Source organism: Urtica dioica, chromosome 9 (assembly GCF_054948205.1).
Source record: "Urtica dioica subsp. dioica isolate 48M chromosome 9, U.dioica_male_clone48M_v1_H2, whole genome shotgun sequence".
Lineage (NCBI taxonomy): Eukaryota > Viridiplantae > Streptophyta > Magnoliopsida > Rosales > Urticaceae > Urtica > Urtica dioica.
In genome coordinates, this window is record NC_142764.1 from 21,106,614 (window position 1) to 21,120,230 (window position 13,617).

General features: G+C 34.3%; 1 protein-coding gene across 1 annotated transcript; it reads right to left on the reverse strand.

Annotated features, from left to right (window-relative positions):
• Nucleotides 1–2,624: 2,624 nt before the first annotated feature.
• ATBRXL2 (DZC (Disease resistance/zinc finger/chromosome condensation-like region) domain containing protein) lies at nt 2,625–6,925 on the reverse strand. Its single transcript, XM_089626671.1, has 6 exons — nt 6,559–6,925; nt 6,228–6,452; nt 5,375–5,721; nt 4,079–4,214; nt 3,225–3,628; nt 2,625–2,890 (listed from the first exon to the last, which is right to left on the reverse strand). The coding sequence occupies exons 2-6, from the start codon at nt 6,357–6,359 to the stop codon at nt 2,812–2,814; spliced, it is 1,098 nt and encodes a 365-aa protein (XP_089482797.1). The 5' UTR covers nt 6,360–6,452; nt 6,559–6,925; the 3' UTR covers nt 2,625–2,811.
• Nucleotides 6,926–13,617: the final 6,692 nt, after the last annotated feature.

Here is a 13,617-nt window from a genome sequence, read left to right on the forward strand (position 1 = left end):
CTTTTGAACGAGGTGACAAATTCTTCGATAGGAAAAAAAGGCGGGTATGAAACAGAATAATTTTTATGATTAAATATTTATTTATCTCACTTAAGTAGTGATTAGGGATTCGTTTTTTTTTTAAGGTGAATAGGGATTTTTTCTTTTAAAAAAAGCAAAAAACAAAAAACAAAAAGGTATCTTTTGAGTAGCGTGTTAAGCTTCATACAATAGTTTTCTTTAATTTGATCATCTTGAACTGTAGTATAGAAAACAAAATTCTTGAAATCTAGACTAGTCGAAATTTTACTCACTAATAATGTTTTTAACAGAAACGTAATCAATCAAATTAATTTTAAGTTTTACAAAATAGCAAATGTTTGATACATTCTAGAATAATCATTAATCAAAATAAATAAGATAAATTTCAACCCATTACTTTTTTTAGCAACCAATTAAAAAAATAAAAATAAAAACTTATTAAAAAAATCAATTGTTTAACTTCTATCAATTTCAAAATCCCCGATGAACAAATTAAATCGACTAATCCCCAATTTCGTAGACTAGTGTTGTCAAATCCGACTACCACATGTGAAAATCATCACCTAATTCCAATAACAAATCATGTTTAATAGTTAAATCAATAGTCGAAGCATACCTTATGAACCAATGACTGTTGGTCTTCTAGATCCACACATATACCCTAGAGAGCCTATTTCTTTCTCTCTCGCTTCACGTTAATGACGAATTATCAAAAGTAACAAAATATTATGTGTGTCTCAACGACCAGCCGTATTTAAAATCATTAAATTTATTTAGTGAACTTCATATTTCAGCACATCACAAATAAATAAGCTCATAGAGACTCAAAACCTATCAGATATATCAAAATCCAGTATCTATAAACCGTATTAGGTCACTTTCAACGGACAATTCTTATTGACAATCGATGATACATAAGTACTTAACATATAACCCCAATGTTGGAATAAGGATCCAACAATCTTCCACTTAGACTATATGTTTAAGGCTTTCCTTGCCTCTCGCTACAAAGAGTGAGTTTTTCCATTCTTGGACATTTTTCCATACCGTGTCACAAATGTATTTGAATGATTATTTCTCGGGTCTTCCAATCACCGCCAATAATCTTTGGTAGACGTTATGATGTTGAATGAAGCTCAAGCTTAAAGTTGTTCGAAGGTCGGCCATCTCATTCACGGGAATACACGGGCTCATCGAAAAAGCTTATTTTGATCTATTTGTTATTTGCCTGGAGGTCCTCTCGTACTTCTCTAAATTATATATAATTGTCCCACAGTTTCTGCCAGAGGCCTTAGATAAGATCATACTATCGCCAGCTAAAATCGATGAATCATGTGGCAATCATGTGGCAATCAAGTGTTAGCTGCTTCAGAGAACAGGAGTGAAAACCCTTCTCCACATACAAGGAACAAATAAGGTGAAAGGGCACAACCTTGGTGTGTCGGAGACACCTTACCATGCACTTCTCCGTTGATGACGAATGAGAATGATGGAGTCTATATGCATCGTAACCTAATTCGCTAAATCCCAATTTCTCCATCTTGGCAATACTTACGAGCCATGTCGTCCTCCTTCGCCATCTTCTTAATATAAGTCTTCTCCATACGAAGGCGCTTTGAGTTAATGAGGTCAACGTATCGATGCAACCCTATATGCGAGTGGCTAGAACTTTGGACACGACCTTATAGATAATGTTACAAAGGCTGATTGACCGAAATTCGGTGACGATATATGGTTGTTTCTTCTTAGGAATGAGAGTGATGTGGGTGTCGTTGTAATCCATCACCGAACTACCCCCATTAAGGATATCCAAACATATCTTGAAAACCTAGGGGCCCATAATATCCCAATTTCGCTTAAAGAAAATAGATTGATAACTGCTCAGGCCCAAGGTTTAGTTAAATCCCATAGAAAATAGTGCTTCTTTAATTTCCTTGTGGATGAAGGGCTCCTCGAGCTATCAACTGATGCGGGGTCAAGGGTTTTCGAGACTTTTGAGATGACTGTGGGTTGGCTGGTTGTTGGTTTTCTTAGGGTGTATTGTACTAGGAGAGTTTAAAATGGGTAGGGTCACTTTTTAGGGGTCTCGAGGTCTTATGTGTGAGCGATGTACCTCAACACATCGTATATCATTCCTTCTCGATGTACCTCAACACATCGTATATCATTCCTTCTCGATGTACCTCGAACAACCTCACCATTTAGAATGTGGACCGTTGTGGATATCGAAGTGAAGCTCTTTTGCCTGTTGGTGCGCTCATTGTCAGAGCAGCAGAACGTTTTGGCATAGAAGCCCGATTTTGGGGGTTGATCTGAGATCCCATTCCACCCGACCTAGCACCAACGACGCCATTGTAGTGTTAAATTATTTGCGCGGAAAGCATTATTAAAGTCCAAATATTTCTAAAAGATGAAGGGAGGAAAAGGGGTACCAATTCACAAGAACTTCGATGTTAAAAGTTACACATTTCCCACAATTCCTATATTCCGTCCCCAATATACTAAGTTTACTAAATTCCACCAAACCCAACACTTCAACAAGAAATCCACCAATTTGGCATACATAAATTAAAATTCCAAAAGTTCACAAAGATGTATACCCCTAACGTATCCAACCAAATCAAGATACAAACCAGAGTTGATATGTGATTTTGAATTTTTTTTTTTTTCATCTTCAGGAAGTTTGTACCAATGAAACGCAAATTCACTTCTTCTAAGAATTGAGTGGTTAGAGCGTTGAGTTATTCTCCTATTCACACAACTTTCGTATAAAAAAAGATGTGCCTTGAGTCACAAGTATTGATCTTGTATTCTGGTTTTATTCTCTTCCCACCACACTCTGGCTTGCGCTTCGCTAAACTTTTCGCGGCTGCACAATAAATCAAACAATAACATAAGCTCTCGACTGTGACATATTCTGATTCCCCAACAACATCAATGATTGACCTTCATATTCGAATCTCAAATCTTGCCCAAATAGATCAAGAATTAAGGAAGCAGCTGTTTTAAATTCCCAAAATCAATCCAAGACACCCCATAAGCCCAAAATGATCCTCATTTTGTGTTTCGACTTTTTAGCGCAACTATTAGCGAGTGGCCTTTTGGCCTCGTGCAAAAGGATCATCAAATAACGGATTTATATATACATAATTATATATACACCAAGGCCGACCCTGAATGAAACTTAAGTGGGTGTCGCTGACCTGAACCTGACGCGTCTGAGTTCCCGGCCGCCACCTGGCAAGGCCCGGATAGTGATGTAGACCCCCGGCACGTCCTGCTCGGCCCACTCGGTCTCGGCGTCGCTGAGGGAGAGCTCTCCCGAGTGACCCGGGTGATCTCTGGACGAGCTGGTCCTCGCGGACGCGTCCACCGAAGAAGTATCGTCCGCCATCGAGCCGCTGATGCCGGAGAGCTTCGGCGTGGGAGCCGGCGGGGCCGCGTCGCCGTTGTGGTTGCGGAGTTGTTGTGAGTGGCTGCGTTCGAGCGAGTCCGAGGACGAGTAGCCCGTCCCCGCCGTTCCCATCGGACGGAAGTTGCTTGGCGGGCACTCTTTGCCCAGTGGGGGAGTCATAGGGCTGTCTCTGAGAGAATCGATCTTTGGGCTCTGAAAGATACATAAGAAAAAAACCCACAACTTATATTTGGGAACTTGAAACACTAGCAATTGCTAGGTGGGTACCCAGGTGTTGGTGAGAATCGAACTCAGGACCTCATGGAAATTAACCAAGGGCCTTACCACTAGACCAACAACACTTTGGGTAAACCCACAACTTATATTAACCACCGAAAAAAATACAATGGTTAGGATATAAGGAATATTAGGGGGCGAGTATAGGACAGTTCAAAGTTGTTAGTCTATAAATAAGAGCAATTGTGATAGACGGGCATGCTGACTGATAGATTTGTGGGGCAAGGAAGAAATTCGTTTTTGAGAGACGGCGATTGCAGGAATATTCAATTAAAAAAGACTTGTATTTAGTTCTTATTTTTATTTTCCTAGACATGATTTGGCTAAGTATATGGTCGCATATTCGACAAACATTCAATATTTTACCTGCGCTTCGGATATTGGTGGGGTTGGAAGCGGGACAGCTTGGTCGTTGAACATCTGAACGTTGTATAATTCCATGATCTTGTCATAATTTTCCGACCACCATCTTTGTGCTTGCCATTTGTTGAACAAGTCTCGGCTGATCGAATTCAGACAATAGTTCACGTGAGTGAGCATAGCGTGGCAGAATGAAGATATGTTCTAATGACCAGTCTCTACCATTAACAAGCAGCTTTGAATCTTTGTTGCTTGATCTATGACTGAGCATTGGAAAGCGTAAAAGAACTATCCTAGCAAAAGAACCAAATTCTACAGGACCAAAACATCGTGTCCGCTCTTTCTTTTCCTTTTAATTTTAAAATTTAAACTGAGAGGGTTACTACTATATTAACAGTTCAATCATAGAAGTGAGTGAGGGATTGTGAGTGCTTTTTAGCCACTCTACAAAGACTACGATGGCTTTATTGGAAATACAAAAAAGGTTATATCGGACAGACAAGTTTCTTCCTATATTAAAGCCCTACATAAGGTCCACCACACCCCAAAAAAAGATGGATCCAACACACATCTTATTCACGTGCACAGTTTCAAATTCCCATTCTTTAAATCCCATTGACAAAAGAAAAGAAGAAAAAAAAATAGAGAGAGAGAGAGAGAAAGAGACAGTGTCACAAACATCTCAACCTCAATTACCACCACCACCACAGTGAAAAACAAAAACAGACAAACACAAAAAAGGAAAGAACAATTCGACTTGTCATGCGTATAACAAAAACCATGTGAGAAATACAGTTTGATACTTTGATCAATTCAGAGCCTCCGTTTGAAATCCGGTTTAATTAAGAAGAGCATGTATTTGAAGGAAGCTATAAATTATGAAGAAAAGTTTAGGGAAAAATTAAATTTATTTTCATAGTGTTTGAAAATTAGAATAATTTCTTTTTAAATTGCAAGAAAAATAAAGGTAGAAAAAAAAAGAGCTCACAGACATCCAAATCTCCTTCAAATTACTTTTCAAAAAAGAAAATGAAACCCATATGCTAATACATTCTCCTCCTCAAAGTTTCCTTCAATTCCTTTCTCCATCTAACTATCTTTAAACCAAGAATAACACTAAGAGATTATTCATGTTCCACCAAAACATCCAAAAAAAAGGGGGAAGGATTAACAAAATTAGAGTGTACCTAATCATCTTTAATCCGAGAACAGCAGGAGAGATTTTTTTTTTCCGAAATTCCTAACATTTTTCATGTTCCACCAAACATCCAAAAAAATAAACAAAATTAGAGTGTACCGTACCTAAAGCGAATCCTCTTGAGATCATTCCCTCCCTGAGGCAATGAAACAAAGGTTATGATGACCCCGGGCTCAACTTGTGCCACCCACTCTTTGGGCTCGTCTTCCTCAACGAACACCACCGACTCCGCTCGCCCGCTCACGGACGCCGCCGGAGTCCCTTCCCCGCTCGACGACTTCACTCTCGGAGTCGAGCTCGAGCTTCCCGTGCCCCTCCGATACCCGCAGCGGAACCTTCCAGACTCCGACCCCGCGTCCGAGTCCCTCAGATTTCGGTTTCCGTTCGAAGATCCCGAGCACGGCTTACAGCTCTTATACGCCCCCGAAGCCTTCAGTGCTATGTCCTTGATCTGAATTGCATGTGTTTGTGTGTGTGTGGGTGAAGATTAAAATTAGAATAATTTCTGGTCCGATCCAAATCCTATGAGCTGTGCTGATCATTATTGTCCTTTTGTTTTTTGTTTATTGGTTTGATTTGGTGTGGGAAATAAGTCAGACAGAATAGAATCTGAGTCCTAAACCGTTCAACGATTTGTGTTCTTTTGTCTAATTATATTAGTTTAAGGCCGTACTGTTATCACCTAATCGACCTTGTGTTTGAAAGTGCAAGGCTGTGAATTTTTAATTTTTTTTTTTTTTAAATTCTCCTCTTTCGTGCCGAGTAAATGAGATTATTTGACGCCCTAGACCGCAACAAAAAGAATACAGAAATGAGAATTTTATATAGAGAAATTTTTTCATAAAGACCTAGTGGAATTCGACTTTTTTTCTTCTTCTGAGCCGCCAAAAAGAATTGTGGCGGAGGAAATAAAATATAAATATAAAAAAAAAAAAAAAAAAAATTGATAAACCAGACCTGAGAAGTGAGAGCCTTGATGGCTTGCTTGGTCCTGGGCGTCTCTGACGAAACCGGATCTTCTTCGTCCTCTTTGCGGTTCAGAGATCCATTGTTGTTGAGCTGCTTAGAGCAAGCTATGCACGTCAACATCTCTTTCTCTCTCAACAGTACGGATCAGAGAAAAAACAGAGCAAAACAACGAAAACTAGTTCGTTTCGCTCTGCGGAGAGTCTTGACCTTAACCTGAAAACGACCACGGAAATTGACAAACAAGTTACAACAATGGTCACACCAACACTCAATCAAAGAAACGAACAAAAAATAAAAGTGCAGAGAATTTAATGCTTACAGTGAGAGATTGGAATATGTGATTGAGAAGTGACCGTTAGAGGACGAAGATACCAGCTATAATTAAGTCATGGTTAAAAAAAATAAAAATGTCTTCGGATCGGCGTATTTATGATATCAATTATAATTTTTTTAAAAAAATACGTCTCTGTCTCTGAGAGCAAGAAACACTCAGATATACAAACAAAACAGCGAGCAAAAGTCAAGAAGAAGAAGAAGAAATTGGAAAGAAGAAAAAAAAAAAAAAAAAAAAAGACAGTGAGTGAGTTTTAGATGGTGAAAAATGACATTGAGATTTGGGCCGAGTTTGAGACTGGCATGTGGTTTTTGAGGTGGCGCTGTGTGCGCTCTCTTTTTTATATTCTCTTCAACTTCTCAACTCAGATTAAAAAACTACGAAGAGCGAAACGCAAGTTTATTTGTTTTCTTTTCCTAACGTTAAATTGTTGAAGAGATTTTTTTTTTTTTTTTTTTTTTAAGTACTCAAGTCTAGTTTAATTTCAGAGATTTTTCTAAGAAGAACTCTACGTATCGGCTTGGACATTTTAAAGGGATTTCAAGTCTCATTGTGCTTATAATATTAATCTTAAGAAATTGGAGAAAGGAAATTTATCGTAGTCAGATTACATCAACACAGGCAAAATAAATTTATGTAATAGAACGTGCCGGTGATCGATTTCACGAATTTACATATCAAGTTAGAGCATTTGAGATAAGAGGCGTGTCAAATAAGGAAATAAATTTGAACGACGTAGTATCCTATCCAGAATTAATATATATAAAATAGGGAAAAAAAATTGTATATAATTATATTGGAAAACAATAGTGGAAATGGGAAAACGATTTGATCCATAATTCACAGCATATTATTCTGACGCGACTGTCTTGATTTTTATGATATTATCTATAACCCCGGTAAATGTATTTTTTTTAGAAGAAGTTGAGTGGTAGAGTTAGAGTAAACTATCTGCATGATTTTGTATATTTAATATTTCTTTTACAAATAAAGTATCTTAGAATATACGGTAATAAAATGCGAAAGTATGTATAAATCTATCAATACAAGAACATTTTTTTCTCTTATTGCCAAAAGTTTACAATTTTTTTTCCGGGTCCAGCAGCTATCTAGTCATATGAAACGTTAAAAATTTTCAAATAACCAACGTTTCGTTAATTTTGGTAAATAGTCACGTAAATCTATTTACGCTATCGAAATGATAAAAAACGCATAGTAAATTTCTAATAAATATGTGTAAATAACGTTGGTTACGTCATATTTTATGCTATTTACGAAAAAATTATAAAACGTTGATTAAAACGCAAACGCTTATGTTATGTGGTTTATATCGCTAAATAATTGTTTTTTTCCTCTAGAAGAGCAACATACTTGGGAATACAAATATTGTTGAAGAGATTTTCTTTAAGATGAGTTATAGAAAGTAATGTATTCTGAAATTTATTTGCTAGTAAAATTGCTAAAATATGAATAATCTACAAGTAAAATATCCATTTAATTTTTTATTTAATTATTTTTAGTGCAGTAAAAACATCCTCGTTTTATTTTTTATCCCTCCACTCTATTAATCTTTTACCACAATCATCAAAAGCAAAAAAAAAAATTATAACTTATGATTCATGCATCGACACGTTTGGTATATATACACGTTAATGGCTCTTAATTATTTTACTTTGGTAAAAATAATTAAAATTGTATATAGTTATAAACTATATTGAAATTTTTATGAACTAACCAAGTGATTGTTTGTAACTAACTCTCCCTCTCTCTCTAATAATCAATGAAAACTTGAATATAGTATGGTATGTGGGTATAACTCACACCCAAAAATTTGCTCAATAACTGAGAGATGTCACAAAATTATGAATAGCACATTGCTCAAATACTCCATTGATGATGTTAAAAAAAAATTGAAACATCATGTTGCACGTACGCACGATGAACTCTGGAGCATAGGTGGCACAGTTTCAAAACTAAGCCTGACTCTAATACTGTGTTAGAAGCAGTGTGTGCCTAAGCTAACCGAAAAGTAAAAGTACGTGACACATTTATAAACAACATTTACCCAACAAATATGAGACATTCTGATATATTTGATTTCCTCTTTGTGTGCATGTGCAAAATTTATCATTTACTAATTTCAAATCTTTGTAATATTTGTAAATGGTATAAATCTAACAGAAATTCACATGAAAACCTCAAATTAAACATGATTTAACGTTTTTCTTATACAATTAACTTAAAATTAATAATATCATTTTTAATAATAATTTTTTTAATTATAAATGAATTTTATGTTATAATTAGACATTAATAGTATTATTAAAAGAGATTTGTAAGTAACTAGGCCACTTTAAACGTGTGATTTTGGACCTAGCCTATGTTTGACAATTTTTAGGGATATAACCAAGTGGCTTATGTGGCAATAATTAAGGTCTGATTTGCCCTTATTTATTAACAAATTCGTCACTTTCTCTCTCCTATTTTTTTTCAAATAATTTTTTTTACATCAAAACTTCAAAAATTCGTATCTTTCTCATACGAACTCGAAATTGAGTGATTTCAGATCCTACAAATTCGGGGCGTCGAGATCTTCAAAAATAGACCCATTGTGTTTGATGAAAAATTATGTTTAATGCATCATAGTTACGTTTCCATTTTTTTTATAATTAAAAATTGTCAGTTATTTTCATATTTAATGTAGTAACGTGATTTTTCTACATCTATGATATTAAACATGATTTTTCATCAAACACAATGGGTCTATTTTTGAAGATCTCGGCGTCACGAATCCGTAGGATTTGGAATCACTCAATTTCGAGTTCATATGAGATAGATATGGTTTTTTGAAGTTTTTATGTAAAAAAAATATAGAAAAAAAGTAAGAGAGAGAAAGTGACGAATTTCTTAATAAATAAGGGTAAATCAGACTTTAATTATTGCCACATAAGTCTGTTGGCTATTTCCCTAAAAGTTGTGAAACACAAACTAAAAACAAATTTTATAGTTTCATTTTGGCTATTTCGCTACACTACCCTTATTAAAACGATTTCATATTCATTTATTTATATTAATCATGTTTGAAAATATTTTTTATTAAAATTTTATAACAACACAAATAACTATTCGTAATCAATCAAATTTGTTAAATAAATTGTACTAACCATTCAAAAATCTGAATTAATGTGTATTATACGTAATGTAGATTCATTTTTTTTTTATCTTTTTTATCGAAAAATTTATAACAAAATAATTAACTAAAAATAACTTTGATATTATAATCAAGCAATAAATAATATTACTAAAAACGTTTTTATATTAAAAAATCAATTAAACATTTTTCAATAAAAAGAATATTTTCATATTTGATTAATATAAATAAATATAAAATCGTTTTAATAATATTATTAATGTCTAATTATAATATAGAAGTCGTTTATAATTAAAAAATTATTATTAAAATGTTATATTAATTTTTAGTTATTTTTATGAAAAAAAACATTAAACCATGTTTAATTTTAGGTTTTCATGTAGATTTTCATTAGATTTAACGGATTGATTTAATAGTGGAATTGAAACTTAACATTATGTATTTTTGGCGCGAAAAAAAAAAGGTATTTAAGTGTATGTTTCCGAAAATATTGAGTATTTATGCCGATATTTCCTCTAATATTTGAGAGAGAATGAAAAGTTGAGCAGTAAATTAAAAGCTTTAGAAGGGGATAGCTATTAATGAGTTTCATTTTTTTTTTACCGACATATATGATGAGCCACACAAGCATTGAAAGTGTAATTTGATTGAATATGTTTGTGAACAGTAAATCTTGATTCTTTTTTTTTATAATATATAATAAGATAGATATACACATTGAGAGAGGCTTATTTTAAGTTTTAACTATAAGACCATGATGGATACATCAAATTTACTGTAATGTTCAAACTAAATTTGGTGTAACCTTTACCCCAAATATTTTTTTGAGATTTTTTGACAATTTTTAGGGATATAGTCAAATGGGTTATGTGACAATAATTAAGGTCTGATTTGTCCTTATTTATTAACAAATTCGTCACTTTCTCTCTCCTATTTTTTTTAAATAATTTTTTTTGCATCAAAACTTCAAAAATTCGTATCTTTCTCATACGAACTCGAAATTGAGTGATTTCAGATCCTACAAATTCATGACGTCGAGATCTTCAAAAATAGAGAGAAAATGAGATAGATATGATTTTTTTGAAGTTTTTAGGTAAAAAAAAGTGTAAGAAAAAAGTAGGAGAGAGAAAATGACGAATTTGTTAATAAATAAAGACAAATCATACCTTAATTATTGCCACATAAATCTGTTGCATATTTCCCTAAAATTTGTGAAACGTAAGTTATAAACAAATTTCATAGTTTCATTTTGGTTATTTTGCTACAATGCCTTTTTTTTTTTACTCCAATGATATTACACTATATCTTTACTCAATTTTTTCACTCTACACTGCCCTATTTTGCAGCGTTTTTTATGATTGTAGTATGGATATTCTTAAGATGAAGAAAAGAATCTATGAGGCTGTTTCTTTTCTTAGTATGAATACCATCTTGGTTAAAACAACGACCACTGACAGCCTGAAAAATGGCTCTCGCTGGCTATCTTGGAACCCACCGAGAAATGGCCTCAAGTTGAATATTGATGGATCGTTCAAGGATGGTCATAGTTCTATTGGTGGGATTGTTAGAAACTCTGAAGGGAAATGGATTTTGAGTTTTGCTGGCTTTGTGATCGTTAATTCTAGCCTTGCTGTCGAGTTGGATAGTTTAATTTTTATCATCTTAAACTTGAAAACTTTGTGGAAAGATATCAAGGTAATAGAGAGTGATTGTAAAATGCTTGTTGATGCACTAAATGGTAATAGTCATCTGCCATGGATTCTGAAAACTCGTTTAAATTTCTTAATCGACGCTTTGACCGGTATTGATCTTGTTCATGTGTACCGCGAGGAAAATATGATGGCAGATGCCCTTAGAAAATACGGTCATTCTATTAATTATTGTTGTCTTATAGACTATTTAGATTTACCAATTCAAGTTTCGTCTTTAATTGTAAAAGATTGCAAGGGGAATAGATATCACAAATAGTATGTATAATCTGTACCTCATACAATCCTCTTGTTTTATGTTTCTTTTTCATTTTAATATAATATTTATAATCACGGTATTCATCCGCCACAAGTGAGGACTCATTAATAAAACGCTCGTGGTCCCGTCCACGTTTCTTAAATAAAAAGTTAAGAGTTTTTCATTAAAAATGCTTTTAAGTACTTGAACTTAAGTTTACGGTTTATATATTGGCTTCTCTCGAGACGATGAATATATACTCATCAACACCAACCCTCAAGAGCTAGAGTCCAACGCGTAAGCGGACAATTTTAATACTAATTATAAAAACAAAAACAAAAAAAAAATTAAAAAAAAAAAAAAAAAACCTGAAGTGTATTGCGAGAAAACATTACGAAATCAAACTCCTAGGTTTATGTAAAATAAGGTAAAAGCAATCATAGTTATGCACGTTATATGCCTCTAGTAATATTCAATTCAATCACAACCATGAAAAAACTTCGTGTCACGTGGGGTATAAAGTAAAGCACTCTATCATTTTTTAAAAAAAGAAATTACAATGGGATCAAGTAAAGAACAACACTAAAACCAGAAGATTACTTTTATTTCCATGTTTTTTTAAGTAGTTTATCTGCATATATATCATTAGTAAAGGATTAAATAAATACTACACTGGGTACATTGAAGATTGAACTATTGTTTAAACCAACTTGACTTGAATTCACAACAAGCCACTTGCTAATCTTTCTTTTCTTTTCTTTTTTTCTTTCATTTCCCAATAATTTGTTCCCCAAAAAAGAAAGGTTCGTGGCGGAAAGAAAAAGCTAGTTTTGAATCAGAATTGCTAATATTCTTTAAACAAAATGTAAAATAAATCAACATTCGTGACGATCCCAGTTCCTTCATCCACAAACAAGGAATTGATCGAATAAGCTGTACAATTCCACGTCGCATGAGAATGGTCAAGTCTAATGATTTCGACTTTATGTAAATACGATATTACATAGTAAAAAAAAACAAATATATTTTTTTAATGGAATAAATAATTAGAATTGGCTTCGACCATACAAAGATCTTGAACTGATGCCGGACTCTCATTCAACAAATAAATTTTTGAACTGTAAATGAGAAGCAGAAGACGAACAAAGCAACAAAAGGAGACAAGAGTCTATTCTTACCGGAATGTCAATCCTGACAACAAACTCTCTTGAACTTCTTCAACAAAGACCTTATGCAAGTCTTGCAGAAAAACAGATTGCCTCAGAAGCCGAGACCACCGGAGATCATATATGATGAACGCCATATGAAGCTTCTCTCAGACTTCCTCGCATAGCTAAAATCGTCAATCTCCTTCTTAAAAGATCCAAAGCTCAACATCAGGACCTGCTTGTCCTCCTTGTGGCTCGCCGGAGATGAGCTTAACCGAGACCCAAAGATAGGGGAAGCAAGAAAGTGGAAGAGGAAAGGAACCAAAAGTAACTCGGTGAGGAACAAAGGCCTCCCTCTCTCTGTCACGACTTCAACTCCGGAGAGCGAGGGCGACGTTGGAGGCACCAGGGGGAGGGGTCGCGTGACTGAGGCAAGAAGAAAATGGTTTGAAACCATAACGTTATAGAGAAAATACACTTTTTAGAGAGAGAAACTTAAAAAGTATTTACTGATGGTGGTGAAGCGGAGGCCATTATAGCATTGTCAATGGATAGCATGATGGTGCTCGTCCTAACTCGAACTCATATGGGAGGTAGAAGTATTTACTAATGAATTAGCAATTAATTTATTGTTGTAAATAGTAATGATGATAGAAAATACCACATATTTATTGATAACTAATTTATATTTATTCATAATATATATATTAAATATATAAGCACTTCTGATTTTATTATCATGTCGCTAGGTAACTGCGTTAGGTGATGACACGTGGCATTTTAACTGTCTCTCACATA